We start from the raw sequence: 13,422 nt of genomic DNA on the forward strand, positions 1-13,422 counted from the left end.
CAAGAGTAACCGATCACAAGGGAAGTGGAGTGCAGACACCACAAACAATACCAAAGAAACCAACTCAACTGATTTTTTTGTTCTGAACAAGCGGCACTTATTTCTAGACATTTTGCCTGAGGTCCTGCTGGATCGTGTAAACTTGACAGCTCGTGAAACAAGTCCTATTGCAGAGCAGTTTCACCGACTCCAGGTTTTACTACCAGCTTGACTAGCCACAGTGTGTATAGCTAACAAGCTCAGGTGTGTCTTCTTAAACCCAAAGCAAAACCAGGAATGGAGCAAACTGCTATGCATTGGGAGTCGTATTTGCATTCCTGTCGTGTGTGTGTGTGTGTGTGTGTGTGTGTGTGTGTAAAACCCTAACAGAAACTGAATTCACCTGTCACAGTGCCCTCAAACAGCGACAGGAAAACAGAACGCACCACACGGTGTTCTGTGAAATAAAACATTGTGTGTATATTGTCCAGCAACCTTTAGCGCCCTCTAGCGGCTACTACATCTGACGTCTATTAAAGCACTTGATCCGGACCGACTCTACCTGCTGGGCGCTAGCAGGTACCTTCTGACCCACTCCAATGGGAGGATTTTTGCTTGATAACGGCCCATTGAATCGACTTATCTTAATCAGATCGGGTGACTGCAGTATAATTCCCCGGATGTTGTGGCAATATGAAATCAAATAGTAGCATCTCTATTTTTCAGCGGGTACTTAATTAATAAGACGTAAATATACAGGGTAGTTTTAATAATAGACACTTAATAATGCGTCAACAATGGATCGTACACGTGGAAACAGATTGCAGCCTAAGACAAACTTCTTAAAGAAATGCATCTTTTTTTAAATGAAGCCGTTGTTATTAATTCATAGAGTCAGACAACAAGCAGACGATGCATTTTTTAAATAATGGACGCTGTATTTAATAATAAGGCATACTTGCAAGTTCGGGATCCATGTTCATTTTTATTCTATGTATTGCTCTGTTTTGTTTCTCACCTCGTTTGTGCTTTGTGTGTTAATCATGCAGACGAGGGAGCTATAGATCTCCTCTGATATGCATGCTATTAATGAGCGTAAAGAACTGATTTAAAAAAAAAGCTGAATTCGGGAGTTGCAAAACTTACAAAAGGACAATTTAAAAAGGGAGCTATTAGTATTGTTGCCACAATTGCACGAGGAACACCTCCAAACCATTGGCACTGCAGTAGTCATGCAATAATAATAATAATATAATAATAATAATAATAATAATAATAATAATAATAATAATAATAATAACTGACAGTGGCAATTTCTTTGTATTTAAAATCTTTAATTATCTTTGTTGTATTTTACGGTATTTAGCTCTTTTATTTAATATTAAGATCTTTGAAAGCGCTGGGAGTTTGCACAGACCTTAGGAATCACAGTGTACTTGCGTGTGCCGAGTGTGAAGCCAGTATCTCGAAGCGCGACGTGTTCAGCAGCCGGAGAGCTGCTGGATCATACATAGAGAAGGCGCTGCGGTTGGCGCTGCTGCTACATTCTTAGCCCGGCACCGGCTCTGCCTGGGAGAGGGGTTGTGGGAGATCTGGAATGGCTCCCATGTGATTATTTTAGCTTGTAAAATGAAACTCCGTTGTCTTGCTTTGCTAGCTGTGAGAATGGGATTATTTCGTCAATGGAATACAGTAGCTGAACTCCATTCGAGGTGAGGACTCGCTAGGTTCTGTTTAGTTGGAGCGCCGAGTTATTTGGATTTGAATGCATTTTGTTGACCCAGTCCTCAACCACATCTCCAATTCACCGATGTAACTAACTGAGATGCTGCCGTGTGAACGGCGATGTCTGATTTGTGTAGCTGCTCACTAATATGCCTGTTTTTAGGAAGCCCTGGAGGGAAAAAAAAGGATCGATTTGATATATTCTGTGTTTGCAAGTGCAAAAATTATATTTTATCTCATTAAACATTGAACTCCACTTTGCTTTTTCTCTGCTTTCTTGTGGTTCATGCATTGCTCTTTCCCAACAAAATAAACGTTCTGTTAAACTATAGGGCAAAATCGAGTAACATCAAATGTTAGCGCTCCTTCTTTATAGAGCTGGCGTAGTGGGATTACTTACTGCACGGCAAGGTGGTGGCTTAGCTTGAGTTGCCCCCGCTGTAGCCGTGCACGCTCCTATACTGGCTTGGCTTTGTTAGACGACCCTGCTTATACATTATATAGCGTGTGAGGACCGGGAGAGGCTGTTTAAGCTGCGTATTGCGTATTATTGCGTGTATTCCGCATGACTCACTTTATCAAGGAACTCACCAGCAGACAGCAGGAAACCGGCAGTCTCCTGCAAACTTTTTAAAGATTAACACAGAAAAATGCGATGTACCCCCCCCCCGCCCCCAGTATACGTTAACAGACACAGTTGACAGTCCAGTCAGTTTACATCCCCCAAGGTAGATTCGACTGTTGGAGCGCAGTTATTCTAATCCTTCTGCAATACAGGGCAGCTTTTGCGCAGTAAAGTCTCTGCGCAAAACAGGACATTCACATTTAAATAAAGCAATAACCTGTCTTGGGAACATGAGCTCGCAATTGACATTCTCGTGTTAAACGAGAATGTCAATTCGCTCATGCCTTCTCTTCTCCTGTAGAAAGGGCACCGCACGCAACCGAACTAAAGACATTGAATCGCTGGATTTACAAACACAAAAAGTGTCAGACTTTGTAGACACGCTATTTTTTACACGATCTGATCTGCAACTGAATGAGGAAGTGATTTTTTGTCTTCCTGCTGTCGATTTGAAGATACCAACAACGCCTTTTCTCGTTTCACCCTGTACAAGGCAAGTACAAGGCAAAGTGAAACCTGTTTATTGGAATCAGAATCCCACCGACTAAAAAGAAAGGAAAAAAACATGTTTTTTTAATTAATTAAATTAAAAAAATGTTGAACTGTACAAAAAACATGAATTCTACTTTCCAAGAAAAGTTTTTGCCTCCGGTATTCGGGGTGGAGTTTTGCGTGGCATTTTTGGGCAACAGCCTGGCTATATGGCTTTTGCTCACCCGAGAAAGAAGAAACTGGCACACAGGAATCGTCTTTGTCTTTAACCTGGCTGTTTGCGACGTCCTCTACGTGCTGTCCTTGCCCCTGTTAATCCTTTACTACAAGAACGACAAGAACTGGATCTTCGGCGACGCGCTCTGTCGGGCAGAACGGTTCCTGTTTACCTGCAATTTATACGGGAGCATCTTTTTCATCACCTGCATCAGTCTGAACCGCTACGTCGGGGTCGTGCACCCGTTTTTCATGCACAGCTACGTGCAACCCAAGCACGCAAAGGTGGTCAGCCTCGCTGTGTGGGTCTTGGTGATCGGCATTTCTTCACCCGTGTTCAATTTTTCGATGACGGAGGAGAGGGGAAACAAAACAGAGTGTCTGGGAAGCGCGACGCATGATAAAATCACAGAGTACATTCCCTATAGCTTGTTCATGGCCTCCTTCGGCTGCGCGTTGCCGTTTTTGGCGACTTTTGCTTCCTATTTTGCCATTCTCGTGGTGGTTTGGAAAAACGACAACGTTAAGACCGCGGAGAAAAGAAAGATAGGGCTCATGATTTCCATTGTCATTGTGCTGTACGTGATGTCCTTCATCCCCTACCACGTTCTTCGTAATGTTAACCTGTTTAACAGAGATAGTTGCTCCCGCCACCCCAGCATGAAAATCTATGACGGCTACCAAGTTAGCAAGGTGCTGGTTACTTTGAACATGTGCATCCATCCGCTGCTCTACGTGTCGGTTTTCGACAACATGAGGGCTATTTGTGGATTGTCCACCACAGCGGTTAAAAAGACTCCAGGTAGAAATGATATGATGGAAACTGCTGTGGATTTGTAACTGTTATGAACTTGTGCCTTATCGCATGCACTGTGGCAACGGTGGCATTGTGCTGCAACACGGCGCGTAATGGAAGGGTCTGCATGCCTGGTTTCAGCTTGTAGTTTTATAATGAGCTCGACGGTGTGCAGCGCGCACACACACAGGGGTGGTGTAAACAAGAAGATGAAAACACTGAAGAACAGACTTTTAGTTTCCCCTTGGCAGGGGTTGCAAGATAACAACAACAAAAAAAGCAACTCCTGTTGTTATATTTTTTTCTCAAAATATATTGCCATCTATCAGTACATGATTCTTATACAGGACCTTTCTATTCTTAAAAATATGCATAAAACAAAATGTGAAAAACACACAGGGTCATATTCAAAAAGTATGTACCACCACGCTTAGCTAACACCAGTTTCTTTTATCTTGTATTCATTTAAAAATGTTTTTGTTAAAAAGCTTAAAATAATATTGCTAACACATTTGCAAAATTGATCCATCATTTCACGAGTAAAGACACACACAGCAAAACTTTGAATTTTGTTAAAACATGCAGTTCAGAAATGTTTTTATAATGTACTCTGTATTAGTACTTGGAATACTGTAGGATTCTATATTTTCGTTTATTCTAGTATAATAGTAGGCATTATTATTGCAAACATTATTGTGAGTAAGTTTGAGTAAAGAAGGACAAAGCTGGTTTGCTGGTCAATTGCATCTCCCATATTAGACCCTTGGCTATGTATAAACTATTATATTTTACTAAGAAAACGTATTGCATGAGCGAGGCAACTGGACACCAACAGATAAGAGAAATGAATCCTGGCTGTCAAGCGCTGGCCTCAGTTCAAGGTTTTTGCTATGTATGAACTTTTAAATTAACTAACAGGAAGTAAAAGAAAAACAGAGTTAATATGCATTACCTCATTGTGTTATAAAACTAATGAGAGCTTGGCAGTTGCTTGCAATTGAGATGTGTGCCTCTTATCTGTAGAGATACCGGTCCGAGCTGTTTCTTGAATCTGGCCAAAGCATGACTTCATACAGTGAATTTGGAAGAATGCTGACAGTGGAATTTCATATTAATTAAAACTAGCCCTGGCAGGTAAGCAAGGTGCCTGAAACCTGCTTGCACGGGGGATTTTTAGAAAACAGAGAGAGGTCAAGCTTAGTACAAGAACTGAAAAAGCCAATATGAGACTGCTACATTCAACTGTTTCTATAGCCAGGATTTAAATGGAAATAACTGGGTCTGCAACAGTAGACTTAGAAGTGAGCCATGAATCTTCTAACAGACTTTGTTCAGTTTTATTTTGTTATATACATGACATATACACATGAAACAAAGCCAGCCTATCGAAAAGCATGTTGTGATGTTACGAGGGATATATATTTTCAAATAATTAGATTTAATTGGGCCTTCTAACACACAAAGCAGAGAAAAGGTTTTATAAAAGCCGAGGCAAGAGCTCAGTCAGGTATCATTCAACTTGCTAACTACAAGTTGCATGGTCCGCTCTGCAGATCTCTGAAAAAGCTAGTTGCTGTTTGGTCATATTCAGAAGTCTGCTTCATGACGATGACACAGAGATGCCGGGCGCTTTATCACGCAGCCCTGGTGGGGAGATCCGTGCAACCCTGTGATTGATATCGAAGGAAGAGGAGAGCAGAGAGGGGGTCACGGAAACTCGAGCCGCACCGGACAGCGGCGGCTGCGGGGCGCTGCCAGAAGCACCACCCTTTGTTTGTAGTTTTGTTACAGTGTTTTGTTTTCATCCACTGCATGCCCCTTTGTGCATTAAAAATAAATAAATAAAGCTTGGGCACCTGTGAGGCGTTATCAAATAACCATTCTGACTCCCGCGTGTTCAGTGAATCCCCCCCACACTCTCTCACATGCTTGTGTGAAATCAGCCATCTGCAAATGTGAGTTATTAAGTGGAAAACCTTGGTGCAGAATCACAGTTTCAGAAGAGGCAATAATTACAGCTGCGCACGCACGCCCTCTAGTGGTCACTTCTCAAATGGCATGACCTGCCCTGTAGTTGGTAAACCTTGAAGCTGGAGACCCTAAGCAGACCCAACATCAGATAACACACGCGTGTCAATTCAATTAATCTGACTACGACATCGCTAAAAAGCACCACGGCGTCTTAAGTATTGTACATCCAGCACACAATTGCTCCTCGTTGCTGCTTTTCCCCTGGACCCCGCTGCTACAGGGGTCTTGCACACACGGCGCAGCCCGGCTACAGCGCCGGCGGAACCGTGTAAAGCCATCTCTTATCTGCAGCTGTACTGATTAAAAGGGGCACTGCAACTATGTGTTGATTTTAACTGGGCTGCATAGTTTTATACTGACCTGAGAGGTGCATAGTAGCAGTTACAGAGGCTTCATTTTAGTTCTGATTGTATTCTGCGCCCTGCGCCCTGTACATACTGCACGCATTCATTACAATACTGACGTGGTTCCAACTTTTATTATTATTATTATTATTATTATTATTATTATTATTATTATTATTATTATTATTGATTCAACAGAGCAAGACAATTGGGAGGGTCTTGGTAAAACCGTTTGATTTGAACTTTGCGCGCAACTGCCTGGAGAATGTGGAAAGGCGGGTTCCTATTGCGTTAAAGTCCCTGTCATTTTATAATATAACGCAATCAAGAGGTCACATAAGCGACGCCTTTTAATTGTTCTTCCGAAACCGGGTTTTTGATTTGTATTTTTTATTTATTTTTTTAATATACGCCTCTGTAATAACACTTGGTAATTGCCCCAGCATTTTGCAGAAACCAGATGATCGCAGAGCCACTCCGCGCCTGCATGAGTCGCTGTGAAGGGAGCGCCGCAAAGATTATCGTGCAACTGAGCGATCTTCCTCTGCTCGGGGTGCAAATCCGCCTTTCTGCGCTCAGACCGGAGTGGGGACATGCCGTCTGGAGAGTACGACGAGTGAGTTGAGAGTTATTAAACTATATATATGCATCGTTCACACGTTGGCAGAAGCGATTGATTGATATCGTTTTTTTTTTTTTTTTTTTTTTTTAACAGTTCCAAGCCCAGCTGGGCCGATCAAGTCGAAGAGGAGGGTGATGAAGGTTTGTTAAAAGGGAAATAAACAGGCCGGTTTTTACAAACATGTGTTCTTGATATAATACAGCAAAGTGTAGCGAAACGTTACTGGCGTGGTTTTCAATCGACGTTAACTAGCTGTTTTTGTCTTTCTTCTTCATAAAGCGTGATGTGAAATAAAACACAGAGCTGATCGGCACGTTTAGACAGCTTGACAGAATATATTTCAAATACAGACAGACACTGTCGGTGCACTGTGACCGATATGACAATATTATAACATGCCCATATATGAAAAACACGTTTGTTTTTTTTCTTCTTGCAAGTACACAAGGTTTAAATAAATAAATAAATTCAGGATTATTATTTATTTTATTTTTTTTTGCAACATATTTATGACGTCGTGCTCGTCAGAATGTAATATTCGTTCCAAGAGGTTCCGAAGTTCCCATCGATATGCCTCGCCTCGTTTGTTTTTAAGGTACCCTCCCTCCACCTAGAGAGATTCTTAAAGGAAACACCAAAACGATCATCGAGTACAAGGTGGACGAAGATGGCACGAAGTGTAAGGTGGGTGTGCGCGTTTTAGGAGGCTGTGTGGTCCACTGGTTAAAGAAACGGGAGGGTCCAAATCCCAGCTCAGCCACTGACTCCCTGTGTGTGACCCCGAGCGAGTCACTTCACCTCCTTGTGCTGCGCCTTTGGGGGTGAGAAGTTGTTGTAAGTGACTCTGTAGCTGATGCATGGTTCACACACCCTAGTCTCCTAGCTTGTAAAGCGCTTTGTGATGGTGGCCCACTGTGAAAGGCGCTATATCATTTCTTTTTTTTTTAAATAACTGATTTAAAATGCGTAATTTCAGTATGGAGCTCCTTATCAGATTGACTGAACCCACAGTGCTTGTTTGTTTCGTTTGCAGATTATCCGCACCTTCAAAATCGAAACGAGGAAAGCTTCTAAAGCGGTCGCCAGGAGAAAGGTACTGTCTTAAAATGTTTAGTGATTCTCACTTGTAAGCTGTAGGTGGTTTGTGTAGTTTCCGTGTGTGTGTGTGTTAAGTAAATAATCTTGAATAATTGTTTTTGTTATATTAAATATTTCTCTGACACTAAAGTAATAGAACACGCAGAGTACATATTGTGACTCCAGATCATGTGACGGGATGCCTCTTTTTTTTTTTTAACGCAGAACTGGAAAAAGTTTGGGCTGTCTGAATTTGATGCGCCTGGCCCCAATGTGGCCACCACCACAGTGAGTGACGATGTCTACATGACCTTCATTTCAAGCAAAGAGGTGAGCTGAATGAGTCATTGATATAGAAAACAAACAGTAATATATCCACTGCCACTGAGTGTCCACGTACTGACCAGATCGTGCCCTTCTTGGCTTTCTAATTTCAAAAGATGTTGTAGTCTGGACAGAGCACCTTAGGTCCGTCCGCTATAACTGCTAAACATTCAATACAGCTGAATATAGAAACTCTAAAAGACGCTTATTAAATTTCCACTGGGAGTCTTTTTCAGTGTTGAAGATCCTCGAGTAAATCACCCTAATAATACTTTTAAACTCCAGCCCTCGAGTGCCGCAGGGTCTTCAGGTTTTCAATCCAATTGATCCAACTTAATTGATCTGATTATTTGTTTCAAGGTCTTTTGCAGATGATGCTTTCCAAAGTGCACCTTCACTTTGACCCCCCCTGCTTTTAAAGCAATGGTGATGGACTCTTTGTCTTCGATAGGATCTTAATAGCCAAGAAGAGGAGGACCCCATGAACAAGCTGAAGGGGCAGAAGATCGTGTCGTGTCGTATCTGTAAAGGGGATCACTGGACCACGCGCTGCCCCTACAAGGACACGCTGGGGCCCATGCAGAAAGAGCTGGCCGAGCAGCTTGGCCTGACCACCGGCGACAAGGAGAAGACTTCAGGTATCTCACTCATGTCTTTATTTATTATCCGGAAATGACGTTTCTGGAATGTTGGGATTGAGCCTTTTAAAAACACGTGTCAGCTTTTAACCTTGTCAGGCGCGTCTGGTCCAATTTATTTTCACACACGCTGTTTAAAATTTTTTTTTTTCAGAGTAAAACAGGTTTAAATGACATTGAATCGCAAAAGGACACTGGATACTGCATTTCCAGCCAAGCCCCACCCCATGTTCGCTGTATTTTTCACATACCTCTTTATAGACGTGCAGACTGATAAATCCTCTCCTGATCACTCGTTTTATCACCAGACTCCTCAATAATGAGATCCCAGTCATTATTTTATTGCTATAACATCTCCAAAAGGCTCTGCAGAGGTCTGTGATATTCTTTGAGCGCTGGATGGGGAAGCAGCTTATCGAGTTATCGGTTCCTTCAGCTCTGCTTAAAAATAATATTGATTTAAAGAAAGAAAGAATGGTAGTTTACAAAGCTGGGTGCATGGGTGGCTTCCGTTTGGAGGAGAGAAGCAGTTGTACATTCTGAATAAATGACAAAGCAGAGAAATAATTTGATTGGAGCGTTGGAGCGTGTGTGTTTTTGTTTCAGAGCCTGAACCAGCACAGCCGGCCCAGAGCAAGACTGGGAAGTACGTTCCTCCCAGCCTTCGAGATGGAGCGACCCGGAGAGGGGAGTCCATGCAACCCAATCGCAGAGGTAACAGGCACTGGACATAGGGCATGTGGTGCATGGGGCTGCGCTACAGCTATGGCCATATGTTTTACATTACCTTGAATTCTAGGATTAAGACAAAAAAAACCCTATATGAACATAATCAAAGAAACCAGGAAATGATATTGCAAAAGTCCACTGGAAGCTGTAATAGTAGGATAGTAGCATATCATGTTAGATTTGGGAATGTCACATTTTTTCAGTTTCTCAGTGTGGGGAGAAAACTACAAAGCGGTATGTAATTCAATAGGTGAACGTAACATTAGGCAGGTTCCATTCGACCTCACGAAGCAAAGCGAGTACAGACTAGGAGGTGAGCAACTGCTGCTGCGGAGTCACTTCCAATGGGACCTTGTTTGTTTTACATCTCGTCCGAAGGACGGAGCGCAAGTGACTTGCTCAGGGTCACACGCGGTGGCTGAGCCGGGATTGAACCGGGATCCTCCTCTCTCTACCCACTGGACCGCCAAGCCTCCGAAGTTCTTTAGTTGTCTCTCTTGTCACGTCTTTCTTATCTTCCCAGCTGATGACAACGCAACCATCCGTGTCACTAACCTGTCTGAGGACACGCGCGAGACAGACTTGCAGGAGCTCTTCCGGCCTTTCGGATCCATCTCCAGGATTTACTTGGCTAAGGACAAGAACACGGGCCAGTCCAAGGTAATTCGGGGCTCTTAAGAATTCTCTTTAACATAGAATTCTACTTCGCCACACACAGTGTTGCAACCATTTAAATAACGTATCTGTGGTTTATTTTTATTGTTAACATCCTGACAAGTTTTTACACTTTTTGAAAGTCTGTTTCAAAGCTCTTTTCAAAATGTCAGCTCTAGTGCACTGGGGCTTGAGATCAGATCAGCATTTGGGACGCTGTAGTTTTTCGGAACCCTTCTACTTGCTCTTCAAGGTCGTATTCGCAGAGCAGCACCTCCTCCTATCAGCGCAAAGCTAGCAGGGCGTTTGTGTTGACAAGTAAAACGGACTGATGCTGAAGTTACACAGCTAGATGGAAGGAGCTGCATGTAGGCAGGAAGCTGAACCTCATGTTAATTAACGAGGCAAAACGTGGCGCAAACGGAGCAGGTTTTGTAAATTTTAGTTTACTGACTTGGCGCCCACAGAGCCAGCAGAAAGACCCGAGTAAACTACACTCAATAAAATAACAAGACGACAGTAAAATAATTCCAAACAATCACTATTCATCCAGAAATATAAATATATATAACTGCAAAGCGGTGTGTAATTCAGTGTGTTAACGTAACATTACCCATGAGGTTTAGAATCCCATTTGATTTGCATCTAACAGCACTTTTTTTTCCCCCCCCCTTGTCTTTGTTTCGTTACCAGGGGTTTGCGTTCATCAGTTTTCATCGGCGCGAAGATGCTGCCAGAGCCATTGCTGGAGTTTCGGGCTTCGGTTATGATCACTTGATCCTCAACGTTGAATGGGCCAAGTAAGTGTTTGTGTCAGTCAGTAGCCCACTGTGTGCTGTGCCTCAACAAGCACGGGCTTTGTGTGTATTAACTAATTATATTTACTTTAAATTGTAATAATGTTTTCTCTCTCTTTTACCAGACCTTCCAACAACTAGAACTGAAGAATTCAGCCGTTCCAAGGATAAGAGTTGTTAATAAAATTAAATACAAATAAACAAAGTTCATTGCAAGCGTGTGTGTTTTTATTTATGCTACACTGTTGTAAAGATATTTTAATGGTACAAGTGCCATGGCTATATAAATGACTGAAGCATGGACTGCTTCCCTGGTCTGTAACACTGTTTTATATGTAATTCTGCACAAGAGAGACTGGCTTCTGCTGCTAAGAGATGCTGTTGAACTTCATAACCAAGGTAACTAGTCTGATCTATCGAACGCCTTGATTTTGTCTACATGTCAGACTACAAAATGAATCCTTGTATGTAAGTATTATTGAAGTGGGCACTGTATAAACTTGGCAGGCCAGGATTTTTACAAGTTTCTGTATAAATAAGTAGAACACATCCCACCTGTTTTATATCTCCTGTCACGAATTTGTCGTGACATTTTTTTTAAATGTTAAAACAGCTTTTGTGAACTCTATGGAGTTGGAGAAGTTGCCCTCCTAACAGAACTTCAAAAAAAAAATAAAAATAAAATACGTACATGCTTTATCATAGTTACAGAGATAGGAAACGTAACATGGTACAGTTGTGTTTTGCAGAGTTATAGCAAATCGAGTTTGCTGCTCGACTTCCAGAGCTGTACCCCTCCAATACTGGGGGAGTTTGAGACGCGTTTAAACCTGTTTCCATGGCAACTGGCTGGGTTCAAGGGTCGGCATGATAAAGCAGCACACATGGGAAGCATTTGAGGGAAACAAAATCAAAAATGCATTTATCTAAAAAAAAAATATAAAAATAAAAGGTAAATAAAAAGTAAGTAAAAACGAAATAAGTTTTCAGTTTTCATGCACCACCCGTGCAATGCGTGTGTGTATCATTTACGGACAATAATTGGGCTTCCTAATTCATTATAGGCAAATCCTCTCTCCGGCACTGCTCTTTGAATAAACAGGACACTGACACTGGGCGGAAGACATGCGGTTTAAGAAGATTAGAAATCCCAATGAATGAGGCGGATAATGCGGGCAGAGGTATTGTACTCGTCACTGTATTTCTTACCTGCCTACATGTGGTTTACGTTTTTGCCTCCGTGTGAAAATTTAAACCGGGTTCACAATTTATCAAGCTGAAATAGATATTTAGTTTTGCTTCCTTGCGAAGTGCAATTAATAAACACGGGTTAGTTAACAGATTGGTTTTAAAAGTACCCTTAAATAGCTTGGAATTCACCCGAGCAAAGCAATCCGGGACAAACAGTTTGTTTAGGACACTGGCATTTCTGTGAAGGGAACAAACCTCTCCTCCCTCCTGATATGTGTTTATGTTGAAACAATCTGAACGATGGGACGTAGGGAAAAAATTAATTTGCAAAAGACTGGAAAAAAACACTGCCGACAGACAGTTTATTTGCACGACGAGTCAACTAATCTGTTTGAAAATCAGTCGGAAACAACTCGAGTCTATCTACAGAGCAACAAACAAACCCGCTTTATGGGAAACTAACACCACATTGGTTTGTTTCGTTACTGGTAGCTTTATACGCGACTTTGTTGCAATCAGTAGTTGTCTTGCTGTTGCAGGGTTATTGAAACGGGAATAGAAGAAGGTTTCCTAACGAGAGGAGGCCATTCGGCCCATCTTGCTCATTTGGTTGTTAGTAGCTTATTGATCCCAGAATCTCATCAAGCAGCTTCTTGAAGGATCCCAGGGTGTCAGCTTCAACAACATTACTGGGGAGTTGATTCCAGACCCTCACAATTCTCTGTGTAAAAAAGTGCCTCCTATTTTCTGTTCTGAATGCCCCTTTATCTACTCTCCATTTGTGACCCCTGGCCCTGGTTTCTTTTTTTTCAGGTCAAAAAAGTCCCTTGGGGGTCAACATTGTGAATATCTTTTAGGATTTTGAATGCTTGAAATCAGATCGCTGCGTGGTCTTCTTTGTTCAAGACTGAACAGATTCAATTATTTTAGTCTGTCTTCATACGACACGCCTTTGAAACACGGTCTCTCTCTTTGCCAACAAATCACATTTGGGATTAAACATTTACTCAGTAAAAAAAAAAAAACATACAGATGCGGTTCCCAGCGTGGAAAACTAGGGACTTACTCTTCAATTCAGTGAAGCTGTAGCAACTCTGACGCTGTTCAAGTGTACAAATACAAAATCACACTGGTCAAGTTTCAAAAAGTAAATTATCGGATGCATGTTAATCAGAAATGTGT

The 13,422-nt window shown here is 42.0% G+C and overlaps 2 protein-coding genes across 2 annotated transcripts; both read left to right on the forward strand.

The window, feature by feature from the left end:
• The first annotated feature begins 2,474 nt into the window (after positions 1-2,474).
• On the forward strand, positions 2,475-6,284 carry LOC121309132 (P2Y purinoceptor 11-like). The gene has a single exon (XM_041242026.1). It carries the CDS (start codon positions 2,924-2,926, stop codon positions 3,875-3,877), a length of 954 nt encoding a protein of 317 aa, XP_041097960.1. The 5' UTR covers positions 2,475-2,923; the 3' UTR covers positions 3,878-6,284.
• Positions 6,285-6,740: 456 nt separating this feature from the next.
• Positions 6,741-11,265, forward strand: eif3g (eukaryotic translation initiation factor 3, subunit G). The gene is made up of 10 exons (XM_041242030.1): positions 6,741-6,824; positions 6,924-6,970; positions 7,426-7,514; positions 7,864-7,923; positions 8,133-8,237; positions 8,683-8,869; positions 9,476-9,583; positions 10,122-10,258; positions 10,946-11,052; positions 11,175-11,265. The coding sequence occupies exons 1-10, from the start codon at positions 6,802-6,804 to the stop codon at positions 11,188-11,190; spliced, it is 879 nt and encodes a 292-aa protein (XP_041097964.1). The 5' UTR covers positions 6,741-6,801; the 3' UTR covers positions 11,191-11,265.
• Positions 11,266-13,422: the final 2,157 nt, after the last annotated feature.

This window comes from Polyodon spathula, unplaced genomic scaffold (assembly GCF_017654505.1).
Source record: "Polyodon spathula isolate WHYD16114869_AA unplaced genomic scaffold, ASM1765450v1 scaffolds_892, whole genome shotgun sequence".
In the NCBI taxonomy this organism is placed as follows: domain Eukaryota; kingdom Metazoa; phylum Chordata; class Actinopteri; order Acipenseriformes; family Polyodontidae; genus Polyodon; species Polyodon spathula.